At 38.4% G+C, this 17,048-nt stretch overlaps 1 protein-coding gene across 1 annotated transcript; it reads right to left on the bottom strand.

Moving 5' to 3' along the window:
* Window positions 1–885: 885 nt before the first annotated feature.
* LOC119728756 (sodium- and chloride-dependent glycine transporter 1-like) lies at window positions 886–15,605 on the bottom strand. Its single transcript, XM_038201135.1, has 13 exons — window positions 15,194–15,605; window positions 11,593–11,724; window positions 10,661–10,916; window positions 10,283–10,415; window positions 9,761–9,895; window positions 5,750–5,853; window positions 5,270–5,394; window positions 4,729–4,844; window positions 4,027–4,167; window positions 3,550–3,649; window positions 3,264–3,373; window positions 2,863–3,033; window positions 886–2,479 (listed from the first exon to the last, which is right to left on the bottom strand). The coding sequence occupies exons 1-13, from the start codon at window positions 15,456–15,458 to the stop codon at window positions 2,246–2,248; spliced, it is 2,022 nt and encodes a 673-aa protein (XP_038057063.1). The 5' UTR covers window positions 15,459–15,605; the 3' UTR covers window positions 886–2,245.
* Window positions 15,606–17,048: the final 1,443 nt, after the last annotated feature.

The following is a 17,048-nucleotide window of genomic DNA, read 5'->3' as shown; positions in this document are numbered from 1 at the left end:
GGCAAGCCCGTAAAATCCAACGTACGTCCGGCCGGCGGCCGACCACTTGTCAGGACCTTGCCTAGGCCATAGCTTAATACATACAAGATGAGTGGTTTTTGTACCTTAGTTTGGTATTTTTGTTTTCTAGGAAAGAGTTCCATAACTGGACATTACTTGACTCCCTGTGCACAAGCCACAAACCCAGTCATGAGACTGGTCTGAAAAATGTGTTTGGAAAACCAAATGCTTCAATATTTTCCCTGCTAAATATGACTTTTTAGGACATGTTACTGCTTACTGATGGGTGCTAGGTCACTGCACGGAAAATAAGTAATGTCCATGTGTGGAATTCTTCCAGGGTCGGGCGTGTAGACCTACGTCTGAATTTACGCAACTGTCCTAAAAGTATTCAAGTTACATCAATGCATTACGCATACGAACTCGCTTGTCCGGAAATCGGGCCATATATTTTTCGACGCCAACACCTAGTCACTAAGAAAAATAGCTTCAAAAACAGCCACAGTTATTTCTAAAAGGTGTATCTATTGTAATTACCTGTAGCTTCCGGAATGAAAAACCACCACTTCAGGCCAAAACCAGAAATCATGTTAGTAAAAAGCGAATCGAATTTGCCGCAACCTCACTTACGCAAAGGGTGTTAGTTCGTGAAATTTACATGCATGCATGATGTACGTACTTTTCTTACCTCCAATTATTGTCGATACGCCCTCTATTGAAAGTTAGATCAGTGTTTTTTTTTTTGGGGGGGGGGGCGGGGGAGGGGGAGAAGGATGGTGCATTGACTATACTGAAATAAATGAGAAGGTGAGTATTTTTCAAACATATCCGGCTCCGAGTGATACTCATGAGAAATTAAAGAAAAGAGCTGCTAGACAAAGTTCGGAATGATTCCAATTTTATTCAGAATGCCTATCAGATTCTGTTGATTTGAGCATCATCTTTAGACCTAGGCCTACCCTTCACTTAAATGTTCAAAACTCCTGTTCCACATTGCATTCAATCAAGACGATAAATGATTAAAATCATATCCAAAAATGGAGTTCAAATTTTAATATAAAAAATAGGATACATAAGAACTTGAATTCGTATAGCCCCCGTCCAACAGTTTTCAGTAGTTGTAAAAATGCCCATTGATACAAAGTAATGAAAATTATATATAAAAGTCTCATAAGCGAGACCACCTCCTCCATTGTCGTTGTTAATATAATCAACAATCATACATGTATATATATATATATATATGACCCCTTTTCGCGCTGGACTTATGGAATACTTTATTCCTTTACAAAAAATGGGTAGCTAAAAACTTTAACGGATGTCGAATTTGGGATTGGTTCATCAACCTCCCCCCCCCGTTCCCACCCCACCCCCTCTGGCTATACGAGCTGACGGAAGTGGCGTGTTAGCTCCGGTGCCTTTTTGCACACTGTGTTTTTGTTTTCGTAATTAAAGTATTCTTCTAATGCATTGTATAACTCTGGAAACATGCACTTCGTGGTATCGTAAGTTTTTGTGTGATAACTAAAGCGCTGTTTTTGGTCATTATTTTAAATGACAGAAAAGTGAAGATAATAGAACCCTCAATCATTAACACAGCTACAATCTATAGAAAAAAAATGTTAATAGAAAACAGTCATCGTTGCATGCTGGCTGCAAGTGGGACTGTTTTCTATAGTCAAATCTAACTAGTGTATTTACAGTGTATAGTTCCAACAAAATTCCTCTATTTTATTTCATAACATGATCCATCTTCTAAAGAAACATAATACTGTCTGTGCTCTTCAGCTCTGTGTTTTGTTCTTTTAAATTTTGTTAAACTGCCTTGTTCTATTTGGCAACTGCAACCCAAAAGAGGCTCACATCATTAAATTATGTGCATATGTACCACACTCAGAACTCAATTATTCGCGGGCCACAAATAAATGTAGACTTGTAAAGTATTACTGATATTCAAATTCTAAATATGGACAGATATTTTTTTCATTCTATTCAAAAGCAAATAACTAGAAATTATAGGAAAATAAAAGGATACAAAAAATACCCACAGAAAAATGGGGGTAAAAAGCACAAAAATGTAAAAATCTCAAAATACTAATTATAATGCTACATGTATTTACAGCAAGTTCAACCAACCACAGGAGGTCTAAATAATGTTTGATAACTTGCTCTAAGATAGCAAACATAACTTTGCCATCGCCAAAAAAGCAATTATCGTCATTTCCTCAGAATCTTTTTTGTTAGTCTAAGTTTGCGTTTCCACGTGTACAGTCTCAGGACCGGTCACCTCTGTGTAAGACGGTGGCTTCACGTCTTGATCCCCAACAAACACGCTGTTGGTATGGCCCACATCCAGGCCCATGATGTCCCCCTCCCCAGGTCTTGAGCGCTTGGGCATGGGTGGATATCCCACCTCCGCTCGGTCCTTATCTTGGGCTGGGCCCCACTCAGGGCTTGACCTGATGGCGAGCTTTACTCTCTGTTGTAAACAAAGGCAACAAAAATGATGATTGTAGTATTATAGTCACTAGTCAGTTTTTACACACATATGATTTCCTGTTGAAAAGAACCCCAGAGGTTAGGAACAATGTGTACTCTAAACCGCTCTCCATTTGAAATTCCAAAAAGATGATGTGGTTTCAAAATTATAAAAAATATAGAGTGATCAGTACTAAAATTACATAAAGCGGTCAAACGAAATCAGTGACACAAGAAATTTCTAAGGAAAACCAGGCGAGACAAGAAACATGAGAGACAAGAAACACGAGGGACATAAAGACAGTAAGAGGAATGAGACAGGGACAAGATAACAAAATATTGGAAAAATGAGGGCCAAGTGACGGGACAGGGTCCAGTTTTTACCTCCAGTAATGTGCCTTCAACCTTGAAGATGAGGTAGTATATAGCATAGATGATAATGCACATCAGTGATGAGCAGGTCATAGTCCAGCCGATTGCCTCTGCCCAGCCTGGGAAGATGTAACCAGCATAGGATGCAGGGGTGTACTCCACAAAGCCATACACTGTGGGGAACTGTACAGGTGCAAAATCAATCAAGAAAACAGACGTATTAACGAGAAAGAAATAAGCACCAAAATGTTGAAACTTAAACCCAGATACTGGCCTCAGAACTACTAAACACATATGCAGTAAATACACAAAGTTTTATAACAAGTTGCAAGAGTCCAACATTTGGACTTGGTATGAAGCATGGAAACAAAACTATTTCTCCCAAATTCTGAGACATTGTTAAATTAACTTACAATTATCAAGACTGGAGTGATTAAATACCACATGATCTTCCAGAAGACTTTCCAGATCTCATTATTGATGCCAATCATAAAACCAATCTCCCGAAGAAACCTCTCTTGTCCTAAAAGAAAAGAAAAAAATTAAGAAATGATAGCCAAAGCATGATCATTCTTGGGAAAAAATACAAAAAGTGCTAAAAGCTAACTTGTGGTGTTTGTCAAGATTTTAAAGCATAATTATATGAGCGAGGGAAGGTTGATATTCATACAGAGAAAGTAAAGATCACTCAATCCTCACCGTAAATGAAGTTAAAGACACACAGTTCTGTCAGTGCTAGGAGCATTGGGCTGTAGCCGGCAGAGTACCAGTCAAACAGCGTCATCAGGTAGATACCTCCCTGGAAATATGAACGTGAAAACTGTGGTTACCAATTATCAAAACATAGAGCAAGTTTAATTTAGCTATAACTTACTCGATTCCCATTCCACCCATCCCTTCTCAGAATTGTAATTTTCTCAAGAGAGAGGGGGATCCAGCTTGTTGACTGTGCCCCCTTGCGCCCCCTACTCAAAAGTTGGGGATTAACAGAGCTTTTGAAACTGTGACCTAACTCATCGAGTGCCCAACTTTAGACAATATGGGACAACAAGTTCCCCTTCCCAGTGAGATGACATTAAACAATATCAAAGTTCAAACTTTTATGAACTGCTTTTTAAATTGTAAAGATAAGTTTCTGACCATGATCGGCACAAGATTTGTTTGATTGTTTCTTACATTCATTGTGAAAGGCAATCCGATGAGAAACATGAGGAAACACACAGTGAATATGATCCATGTCTTCTTCTTGCGGATGTTGGGGAGGAAGTCGGATGCTTCATCCATGACGGCAGTGATGATGGTTTCCACGGTAACAAACTAGAATCAAAGACAGTGGAACAATTAATGAGCATTATATAATTATTTCACCTTTTATTCTGTTTGTTTCAAAATGCTGTAATAACAATAAAATGAATCTTCATCAAATCAGTTATAATGTCCATTTAAAATATTGTGTAATTTATTTTGGGGAAAAACAATAACAAGTTCTTATATGGATACTTTCTCGGATAGTTTACAAGACAACTGGTTAACCCCAGGTGCAGAGTAGTTGGGGAAATTTGTTAAAGCAAAAAAGAAGGATGAGGGTTTAGATAATTACAAACTTGAGGAAAAGTGACAAAGAGTAGCAGATGCCATAAAAATCAGCTCGATGGGTTGAGACAAAGGCCTATTCACAAATTCAGTTCAAATTTCAGTGAATCATTAAAATCATATTTGCTGATGTCATTCACTCTGATATTATGCATGTGCCAAACAAAATTCGAATTGAGTTTTAAATTTTTTTTTTTTAACAAATAAATGTTGCAGTAAATTTGCACAAGGTGTATTATACCCATGGAGAGTAGAACCATGAAAATAGAGTGCTACATTTAGTACCTGACTGTCCAATCCAAGTGTGATAAGCATGAAGAAGAATATGAAGGACCAGAGCTGAGGTACTACAGGTATCCGTGAGACAGCCTCAGGGTAAGCCACGAATGCTAATCCAGGTCCTAATGGAAAACATCAACACCAGAAACTCAATATTTTCATATATATGCCGATCTTGTAGTATCATGCTAATATAGTTGTCTAAGAACAGTGCTTCTTTTCTCTGAAAAAAAAAGTAAACGTGGATTAATAAATGAATAAAATAAAAAGAAAAAAACTATTCACTTTCAGTTCATCAAAATACAATTTTAATATCAAACAGTCATATTCCCAAGTCAAAATAGAATAAATATAATTGATTAAACAAATTGAAAGTGCATTTCTCACGTTTTTTTAATAGGTGACTGATAATGAAAACAGATGCCAATATTATAACAATACACCGATTCAATGACAGAATTAAAGTTTAGCGGCAACTGTTTATTTTACATCGGGGACCATGCACTCTATGATTACAGGAGCTTGAGCTTGTTCTAGTGCTTTGTACCTGCATCAATAGCGTTTTCAATAGGCACTTTTGCATCACATGCCATGAAGCCAATGATGGAGAACACAACAAATCCAGCTAAGATGCTGGTCAAGGCACCTCCCAGTACAATGGCAATGACATCTCTGCAATAAACCAGCAAACACAAGACTGATCAATGCTTTGTTTATGTTGTTCAGTTGGGCTCATTTGATTTGATTTCAACTGACTTTACCTCAAAAGTTCCATTCAAATACAGGATAAATGGCATTGTAATTAAACATCACTTGTTGCTTACGTAATGAAAACAAATTACAATTTATCAAACCTATGCAAAAGACCAATCAAATATCAATTATATTGATGCAAAATATCCACATATTTAAAAGTACATTTCCTGATAAAAGAAGAGCACCTTAAAAAAATTAACATAACAAAAAAAAAGAAGACGTTTAGAACACAAAAAATTGTTTTGCATGAATTGATATCAACACTGAGTACCTGAGCGTATTGTTGTGGAACTTGTTGTAGCTTGCCAACGTCTGTAAACCTCCCCATCCCGCGCCAAACGAAAACACAACCTGATTGGCTGCCGCCTTCCAAACCTATGACGTCATAAGTGGTACATATTTTAGCCAAAATGGAGGTATCAAGCATGATTTGAAACAACACCGACACCAAATGCCGGCACCCACTGCATGAAACGTAGGGAGTGACGACTAATTGGTGTCAGTGACCAATTCATATTGTGCATACATAGACGTGACCAAGATGATCAAAATCGGACGATCGTGTGTGCGATATACGGCTTTCTGAAAAATTAGCATGACAACAACTGAAATAGATTCGATCCAACAAACAAACAGTTGAAATTTTGAAGATTTCATACTGCTTGCAAGACCTTGAAACCAAAATTTGCCTTTTCGCATAATCATGTTCTCTCCAGGATTCAATATATGGGCTTACTTTGGTTTAATACTCATAACTTTTTTTTTTAAATGGGAAGATGAAGTTCACACATAATTTTAATAGCTTTGATTTTGATGCACGCTGGTCACGTTTTGAAAACATTGATGCAGATATCATTAAACTGGTTCCCGGAGTAATGACCGTGAAGTTCTAAACAGAGTGTTAACTGCCTGAATGGCTGGGCAAGTATTTCACCACAAATCAGGAATTAAAAATTTACACGTGCTATTTTCTGTGTCGGCTTAGTCCAGATCTTGTTGGGCAGGGTACCAGTTTATAATCAATCTTGCACCAATAGTACTAACATGTGCCTTGACCATTGCAAACAAGAACAAGCACAACGATATTGACATCTCAAATTGACCTTTTTCAGTTTTATCAAAGGCAAATATTGCCATTACACTGTTTCAAAAACTCGTGTGCCTGAGCTTTGTTTGCAAAGGTCAACAACTTGAACTAATAAACAGTAAATCTTCAAGTTTGTCCTGTAGTGTATACCGTATACTGGTCGAGTAGTCTGTTGATGACGCATTTAGAGTCGCTGGTTCAGCTCCATTTGGACTATTGAAAAACACATGCAAAGTTAAAGAATTCGTGTTCTTACGAGGGATGGGTTTTTACACCGCCACTTTTGATTGAAATATTTGGATAGATTCATTTCCATCATAATTTAAAAAACCACAAAAACTAAAGCACATTCAATGTCCGACCTTCTGCTTTGTCCCCCAATCAGTCAACCTAGGCCTGAACGGTTTTGCGTATGCAAAATATGTCGCAGTGTCGGCTGCCTGTTTAACAGCTGTTGCCAAAAATGATTTTCATTGTTTTCCTCTTTCTTTATAAAATGTTGCTTTGTTTTAAATATTTTGCCTTTACTTGTAGACGGCCACGTTTGGCAAACATTGAGGGGCGACCTAAATATGATCAACATGACGAGAGGCGCTTATGGAAAAGACAAAACTGAAGTGTGCGCATAAAAACCCATCCGTCTTTCTAAAATGAGTCAAAATAAAATAGTCATTTTGCACTTTCAATATTTCAACAACGACCTTATCAATCCTGATTAAATTTATTTATCATTTCTCCCAACAATCTGACAGATTTTCGTGCAGATTAAATTTTAAATATTTATTAGTGACAAGGTCGGATGAACAAAGCTGTATGCTTTATACGGACAGTTCCATCTATATATAATAATATTGTTCAATTTGAAATTTCGCGTTGTTAACATTCAAAGTTTCTTTCTTTGATTTTGACTCATTTTATGTGTATTGTGTTGTGTTGTGTGTGCTGTGACGTTTGAAGCATTTATTTTGAGGTCGTGAGAAGGGAGTGCTGTTTACTCTCTGCAGAGCGAAGATGCTGAAATTAAAACAAAAGAAGATAGGAGTTTATAGGCAATGATTGCATCTCAATGGTGTGCATATAAAATGAAAATATAAACAAAGAATGGAAGGTTTGCGGTAACACCATGTGCATATTGTCTCTTTTGAGTTGTGTGGTTCTGATAAACAACAGTTGTTTTAACTCGATGTTTCGAGCAGTGTGCTCCGTTTGTTATCAGGAGTTAAAACAACTGGTTCTTCTCTGAACCACACAACTCAAAAGAGATATCATTCACATGGTGTTACAGCAAACCTCCCATTCTGTGTTCATGTCCACCATGCAAACCTTTAAGACTCATTTATTAAAGGGGCCATGCAATGCAATTTTTTAAAATGCGATCCTTGAAAATGCACCTTTTTGTCAAATTTAACCTCATTTTCAATTTTCGTTTTGCTATTATCAAGAGTATTTCGGTGCCTTTTTGGTTTTTATGCTTATTCCATTTTCCATATTCATGATCAAAACCTGTGATGACATTCCGGGCAGAAACCCCAATGTTACAGCTATTTCAGCACAAAACTGAGATAATGCTGAGAATTTTGGATATTTTGCAGTCTTCAAGTTTCTTTTCTTTGGTGATTCATTGTTGTGTAAGTAAATGGCATATGAAGTCAATAAGCAACCCTGTCTCACAAATGTTTTCAAGAACCAAATTTTGGGTTCACAATTTGAACAAAAAATCTTTGAACTGAACAGTGTCTTCCTGAAATGACATCACAGTAACAACGCCCTCATCTGTCTTGAAAAAAATGTCAAAGAGTTTTCATACATTAAAGAGGAGAAGACAGTTGCAAAAAAATGTGTTCCTAATGAAAATTCATCGCATGACCCCTTTAAGAATGATAACAAACAAGGAAAAGTGAAAAGCAGATGAGAAAATGTTAGGTATGTACGCCCATAATTAATGAAGTTAGTTTTCCACATAACCACAAAGCGAATGTCAGGTCTATGGGGAAATTACACGACGAACAGTATGCAAACTTTTAATGAATCGGAAAAACGGAACACCTCACAAAAAAGGGTTTGTCAAAATTTCGTATACTCAATTCTTTTTAAGGTTTTCAAGAAACGTGTTGCCGCAGTAACTACGTTGTGCGAATTGTGCGAACTTTTTGGTATAAGAAAAAAAATTTCAACTCCATCTCCAATTGGCTTTCTAACTTCTATCGTGTGCAAAATGTTAACATGACAAGTTTAACCCCCCCCCAAAAAAAAATGTATAAGTAATCAGATATTGATAAATCGTATTATAAAACCCTGCAATTACGCTTTTAAACAACCCCCCTTTGAATAAAAATAATATCCAAAACTGAGTTATCAAGCCCCACATCATGAGGACTTTTATTAATATTTCAACACTGAAAAATTGCCATTGTTTAATTTGATCTTGTATGACCACAAGTTTGGGTTAAATATAACAGAAATTCTAACCCACACAATTGGGTAAAGGACAACCCAAATTTGGGTAGTTGCAGTTTTCACCCATCCTTGGGTAAAATTAACCCAGGCAGTTTTTTAGTTAACCTTATTTCCGCATAAGATCCCACTTGCAGAACTCTCCGTGTTTTTCTCTTAAAGGTAGAGTACATCATTTTGTCATCTGTGCATTTTATTGTTTGAAGCAACAAAAGTGCTTACAATCTAAAGACGGGTGCTTAACAACTAACCTGATGAACTGTTTGCTCCGTGAATGCTGTCAATTCTGAGAAAACAATATTATAGAATCCCGACTTCAATTCAAAAGTTGCCGAGTCATGTTCTGAATTGCGCCCGAAATCAGCATCCGGGACACGTTCTCATTCAGCCGATTGCAGCTACGCGATGAAACTATAATGGACGAATTATAGCTACCGCCCGCGTGTGTGCGTCGTGCAATGGCGTCGTGTCAATGCTTGCGCGCACCCATTCACGGGTTCACTTGACGCATCTTTGGAAATGGCCTACTTACATTGTTTTCTTCATAAATGACAGCATGCCACAAAAAAAACCCCAAAAACAATTTCACAGGGAGTTTAGTGCCACCTGTAAAGCAAGAAAGCTTTTCAACAATAATTTGGTTGGTTACTTTTTTGATAGCTGCACATGACCTACTCTACCTTTAACGAGGTATTCTAAAACATTTTTTTTTAAATGTTAACGGTCTTTTTTTCTGTTTACCTGTACATCTTTGAGTTTATCAAACTGTGGAGTGATGAAGTACAGTATCCCATTGATTGCACCGGGCTGAAGAGCGCCAATGATGAGTAGGGCTATCAAAGCCACATACGGGAAAGTTGCAGTGAAGTACACAACCTATTGGAAGGAATAGGAATAATATGGTTACTATGGTGGGCAAGGTGACTGGGGAATGAAATGAGGTATTCCTTTAGTTTGCTTACACGGTGCCCAACGTCTCAGCCCATGAAGGCACTTACAGATGCCGTAACAAGGTTGCTTTAGTTTTGAAGCGAAGGTGGTACGTTTCAGGAATTGTTTTCCCTACGGCCAGAAAGTCTACAATAATTGAATTCCACTTTGCCCGAAACAAGACCATTTGGAGGCTCTTTTGTTGAACATTAGAGGTAGACAATAAAATATGATTGAGCCTAAAACGATATAAGACTGAAACTTTTTTTTTTAGAGTGAAATGTTTATGAGAGAAAACTCCTTCAAGACCTAACAATGTCGCCATTTTGTTACCTTCCCTGACGTCTTGATACCTCTACTAATACAGATAAAGGTAAGTAGCCAGGCGAAGATGAAGCAGAGGAGAATTTCCCATTGAATGGTTCCCATGTCACCTAAAGAGTCAGTCATCTTCAAGACGCGATGCCTACAAAAAAATTCCATCAACCAATTCACGAGAATATATTACTCTTTTTTTTACCATCATCATCATCACTGTCAACATAATTTTCATTATCATAACCCACATCCTCGTTGACCAAAACCTATCATCATTTGTCTTCATTGTATTGATCATGGAACAACTTTTGCATTTTATACCATTCATAATCCTCAAGTAACAATCAAAACTCTGTTACCACTATTTCCAACAAAGTTTACAGACAAACTTACTTGAAATACTCCTCGCTGGCAAAGATAGGCCTCGTGTTGTTGGCCGTGTAGTTGACAAGTTCGAAAGGACATTCCTTCAAATCGTCTCCCTGAGATGCAGCAAAACATGCCTCCGTATTGAAGTCTGTGTGGTTGCACCCTACCCATGGTAACGGGTTCAAGACAGAGGCGAACATGTAGTAAGTGGAGTAGGCTATGATGATATTGTAGTATAGACAGAAGTAAGCGGACATCAGAACCATGCCGAAACCGATACCTACGGAAAGAAACATGGTTTACGATTATTTAAAAACGATATACGTTAGAAAGTCGATTTAGAATTGCAAATAATTCAAGTTACGTAATATTTAAACCTGGGCCTATTTGTAAATCTATACCATCTGAGCTTTTTTTTTTACCATACCGATACAAATATAACCGAAAAACGCCAATGATATCAAAAGGTAAACATTTCTTCACAATATTTTGATCAGAGACGATTAAAAATACATTCATGTTTAACTTAGATACTAGGCTTGAAAACCAAATGCAAATATTTATCAAAACCACGGGGCCACTTATGGCAACCCAGTTCTTCGATTTTAAGAGGTACATACCGGACCCTGGGGCCATTAAGAGCACTTGAACCTGTCTTTGTTGTTGAGAACAACCAAATATTGACACAGACTTGATCGTAACTGATACTCAGACAATGCAACTTCAGCCTTGATGCTCGCGCGATTTAAAGGATTAAGGGGCAAAAATTAACACGTCAAAATGGAGTAGTAAATAAAGACGATCAATTGAAGATGATCGAAACGTCTGTTTTTAAACCAATAAACAATGCTTCAAATGGTAAAGCCAACTCTTTCTTATTATGTGCAAGTGCAGTATAGTCTTGAGTTGAGTTATGAAATATAATTTGGCGGGAAAATATAAGATTGAAAGGTTACCTTTGAAGAGCGGGCTGATCCGCCACACTGAGATGCAGCCAAGACTACCGAACTGACCGAATGATATCTCCAGGAACAACATCGGGAAACCAATCAAGAGCAGCATGATTAGATACGGGAAGAGAAAAGCCCCTGTAAAGAAAACAGGACAAAGTCTTGGACTTACTCAGTTATGTTGTTAAAAAAAAAAAAAAAAAAATTCCAAGGACAAGGGGTAAACATTTGAAACAAGCGGATAATGGATACATTATGTACATTTGAATTGAAGACCGAGAGTGATGTTTTACCCCATTTTCTATGAGTAATTCTGGCACAGTATTGTATATCAACGCTACAGCGCAAAGTTCATCGTGCATTACACGAATTGATCACCTGCGGCGCGAAGCGCCTGCGAAACAGGCATTTGCGACTCGTCCGCGTATAATATAAATAGCGGGCCACGGGCGACAGGTCATAGGTCCAAGGGGTAAATGCCGGAACATTTCATTGGGGGGGGGGGGGGGGGGGGGGGGGGCGTCATGTAGATCAATGATAATTGTTTTAGAAACTCAAAATCTCAGTGGGGGGGGGGGGGGCGACTGGGGGGGGGGCGACAAGGTTTCATGGGGGGGGGCTGTCCGCCACTGCAGGTCATACCGTTTAAGTTTATGTAAACTTGTATGAAAAGTCAAAGAAAAGTAACTCCCATGATCTATTTCACACCAAGTTTGTGTTAACTTGCCGGTAACGCCCTAACTTGAAATTATCCAGACAAATATGTTTATTTTGTAACATCTTATGTTCGTCTGTCGGTTTTCTATGCTGTTATGTCTACTTTTAGGTACCTTCAATGGTACTATGTTTCATTAACCTGTTCATTTGTTTAATTAAACTAATAACGCACATATAGTTGCCAAATATGGCAATAACAAGTTTGAGGTCGGCAATTTGGTCTTTAAAAAATCTGGGTACGTCGGGTTACCGTGCACACAATTGTCCTGGAGACAACAGTACCACAAGAGCTCCCCAGCAAGTATCGCTGACGCCATTATGATTCCAAAATTTCTCACTGTGTCACACAGTGAAATAACTAAACAGCGTCATTGTATTGTGAACACATAAAACATTCAAGTCGCGTTCTTGCACACTTTCTGCAGGTCGACATAGATATCCTTGAACCACTGCCCCTGCATGCTTTGCATAACAAGTGCACATGAATGAACGATTCGACTTTTATTCAAAGAAATTTCTATGTACAGTCACCAGACTCTATTCAGTAAAGTCCCCGTCGAAACGAAAGTAAATAATCCACGTTCATAACGCACGGCTACACCATCGTACAGTGTGGCAGGGACACCAACAAGTAACACTGAAAACAACTAATTTTTTTTTAAATTGATAAATATTCTGATTGAATTTCGTTAAAAGATACTTGTTGGTGAGGTATCACATATTCTAGCGAATTGATAAAAATGTACAATATTAAAATATGCAATTTTGAGGGAAATGGGCAAAATACTACATAAATAATTTCACTTGATCATATTCATAATACACAAACCGACAAACTTCATTTTCAGACCCACAACGAGAGAAATATTGTTAACACTGGGCTTATTGTGAGGATTTAGGCTGGGAATACATGAAGATGTTATTTTCAACATAATTTCTAAACAATTTAATGGGACATTCCTGTGAAATGAGCCTTCCAGATGAAAAGTTTATGTGTGGGAAAGTATGACACGGATATGTAAAATTAAAAAAAACAATTGTCATCAGACGATTATCTAAACCCCTGCCAATAAAACAGATTTAAAATTCCATTCATAAAAATTAAAGTTCTATTGAAAAGTAAATTGTACAAATCATACGAAACCACACGAGACGAGACATGACGAGACATGACGAGACGAGACAAGACGGGGAGATGAGACAAGACTCAGCAAAAAAAAATCATAGAGTGAAACATTAGTCAAACCAGACAGGTACAACAATATAAAAACGAACTAATAAATAAATACTCTTAAAACCCAACAAACAAAGAAACAAACAAACAACCAGACTCAATAACGGGAATGAATGACAAACGGGCTAAAAAGATTGATACAAACAAAACAAAACAAAACCGAGAAACAAAAGCAATCCCATTCCCCAGAGAGAAAAATGCAAACCATAAAAACAAACAACCTAGTTGACATACATAGGTCTACACTCACATTAAATACACACACTAAAGAAACAACAAGAAAATACCCGGGAACGAAATGAAATAAGACACAATTTTACATTGACGATAAAATAAATATGACTTCAATAATTCCTCCCTCAGTTTTGAGAGAAGAGATTCACAACCTTCTATAGTTAAAACTTTTTCTAATTTTAACACGGTGACTTCGGAGAACATCAATGAGGCAATCGAACAGTTCTCGTATCTTGTAATCCATGTGTCTATCAGTTCTAAGTTTCAAGTGGTGACACGTTAAAGGCTGTGCGACGGAGCTGCCCTGCAATTCATTCCTGAAATTATTGTTGCATTCCCTATTAGTTCATTAACTTTATATTAGAATCAACATTATTATCTATGATAACGAATTTGGCGGGAAACACAGCTTTCACACAGTGATTTTACTGGTTTATTTAACTTTGTGGGGATTCCTCCAACGTCAAGCTTTTCCTTAGTTTCAACACCGGTGCTGGAGTCTCACAACACTTAACTGGGGGAACCAAGTAAGCCAAAGATTCTCTGAACCGAGTGGGCACGGTACGAGCTATCGCTTCGCAGAGACGGCCGGACTGAAGCGGGAGCGGACCGCTACAGTGACGGGGAAGCAACAGCTGGACGGGGCCAGCGAGTGTACCGGATCACACTACAGTTCGAGCCATGGTGTGCATGGTCAACCGGGCCAGTGGCGTAGCCAGAAATTTTTCAGGGGGGGGGGGGGCGCTGGGGGGCTGGAACGTTTCATGGGGGGCGTCATGTAGATCAATGATAATTTTTTTAGAAACTCAAAATCTCAGTGGGGGGGGGGGGGGGGGGCGACTGGGGGGTGACAAGGTTTCATGGGGGCTGTCGCCCCCACGCCCCCCCCCCCGGCTACGCCACTGCCAATGTAGTTGAATGACCAGATTCTACTTGATTTTCCCCTCAATTATCATGATATGTTGGAGCGTTACATATACAAAAGGATATAATTATACTCAGTACGTTGCTGCGTTTCTAACATTACACGAAACTGTTATGACTTATTTGCTCAAACACTCAAGGCTATAAACGTCTCTATAAAACATCTGTAGTGGTCATTGCAAACTCTACACCTATTAAGTTATCAAATGCCACCCAACTCAAACAAAAATATCAACGAGCCTTTTTTACACAGCACGAAATGATTGACCTTACCCTTGGCAACTAATTGCGTTGCATGATACAATCACGAAAGAATAATGATTAGGTTAAGTATTGTGAATTTCGGTATCGGCTGAATGACACTGTATAGTCCCATACTGACTGCACCTCCTCAGTGCACCAGTCCCAACAAATTCTTGCAAATATTCAGGCCTTGGGAAATTGTAAGATTAGGATAGTAATAATTGACCAAACAGTTTGAATGAACGTATCTCATACCTCCTCCGTTGCTGTAGCAGAGATAGGGAAATCTCCAGACATTGCCTAACCCAATGGCGTATCCCATACTGGACAATATGAAGTCCAGTTTGCCTGTCCATTTACCACGACTTGCCGAGTCACTGCCAGTGGCATCCATGTCTCCCTTAATCCCTTTGTCCGTCTCCATGTCTGGCTCGTGTGTACCTTCAATTCCTTGCTCTATGGTCCCATCATACGACTTGCCACTCTTCTCCTCACAATGACCAATGGGAATAGCTTCCATCTTGAAGATTTGATTCGAATTAAACTACTAACCAAAATGACAACAGACTAGGCACGTCCGCTAGAGCTGGTCCACGTCTAAGTCAGTGAAATAGGTACAGAGATAGCACCTTGTTAGCACTCTGGGGTCGGCAAATACTCGGTATGAAACTGTCCGTGACAACACGCACTTCCCGCATGCACGCAAACCACGTGACCGCGTCGAATCAATCACATCAAACTTCACTTATACTGATGTGTTCTTTGATAACGATCGCTGTTTGCTCGGTTACCTTTGAGCTTTTTGGGTCATTCAACAAATAAAACTTTTTATTTCTGTTTGTTTTGTACTGAGCAAGCATAGAGATTAGGTTCACTATTTGCCAGATCGTAAAAGTGTAAAGTTACTGAATAGAGGGCGAATTCCCTCCAAGTGGGGCGGTAGGCCTATCGTATGACTTGAATATTAAGTAGTGTGCAGTCACTATGCATGAGATCTATTTCAAACAGGAAAATAGGGCCTATGGAAATGAGAAGTTTTAGAATAGAGCGCAATCAAATGTTCGCGATAAACTCCACCCAAATAAAAAATGTAATCCTGGGCAGAAGGATTTTTTGGGGGTCATGGGGGTGCACGCGAACATTAATCGAATCTTCCTTTAATTCGCATGACATCAGAATTGCAACAAATGTTCTATTTGAAGAAAATGACGAAACGGTCAAAGAAAGTTGCTCCGAAGTTAATGAAATTAAGAGAAGAACGTGTTTACGTGATGCTTGATTTAGTAAGTGCTCAATCATTACAGAAAGCAAAATTTGAGATGTCATCATATTGATCAAATGAAAATAAGATCTACTCATAGTTTCTCACCATTTTAAAGCATTTTTAACATGGGATTTTAGTTAAAATATCCACGAGGGTGATGTCTAGTCTTGTATCAAGACTCATACATAACATCTGTTAGAGATTGTGGTGTGTTACATGAGGCCAATCAGCGTGAATGGAGACTATCCCGCCAAGGTGCGTCGTAGGGGCGCGTCTCCATCCGTGCTGGTCTCCTTTCAAGATACCGCTATTAAAATATTGTATGCTTGCATGATACTTGAATCACTATGGGAGATGACCCTTGGTAGACCCTGTCTAAGGTTTGTGTGGACAAAGGTCTTGCTTAGTAATCTGCCCTTCATATGCACCCTAAATCAACCAGCAATACAACAGGATTATTTCAGCAAATAGGCATAAGTAAGTAAATAGCTGTGCACATTCCAATATCGCGGCGTGATGCATGATTTTCTGCTCAGCTCCATGCAGATAAAAGGTTTAGGTTTTTTCTTTATCCTTTTTAGAAAGGTTTCCATCACATACATATTTTTTTTCGAATTTTAACGGAGAGGTCAGATTTATTTCGCACCTCTTTACCCCACCGTTGTCTGAAATGGGGAGTGCAACTTTTGACATTTAGTTTTTGATTTTATTCTCTCTAAGGTGTTTTGCTACCAGCATGCATGTTAATACATTATCATTCAATCATTCGTCTATAATTAGACGAATGATTGAATTTGTTTTTTTAATAATAGCTCAAATCGACAGCAATTTGCAAGCTCCTTTTCG

The sequence above is a fragment of the Patiria miniata genome, unplaced genomic scaffold, assembly GCF_015706575.1.
Source record: "Patiria miniata isolate m_02_andy unplaced genomic scaffold, ASM1570657v1 HiC_scaffold_20, whole genome shotgun sequence".
Lineage (NCBI taxonomy): Eukaryota > Metazoa > Echinodermata > Asteroidea > Valvatida > Asterinidae > Patiria > Patiria miniata.
This window is presented reverse-complemented; position numbering and strand designations above follow the sequence as displayed.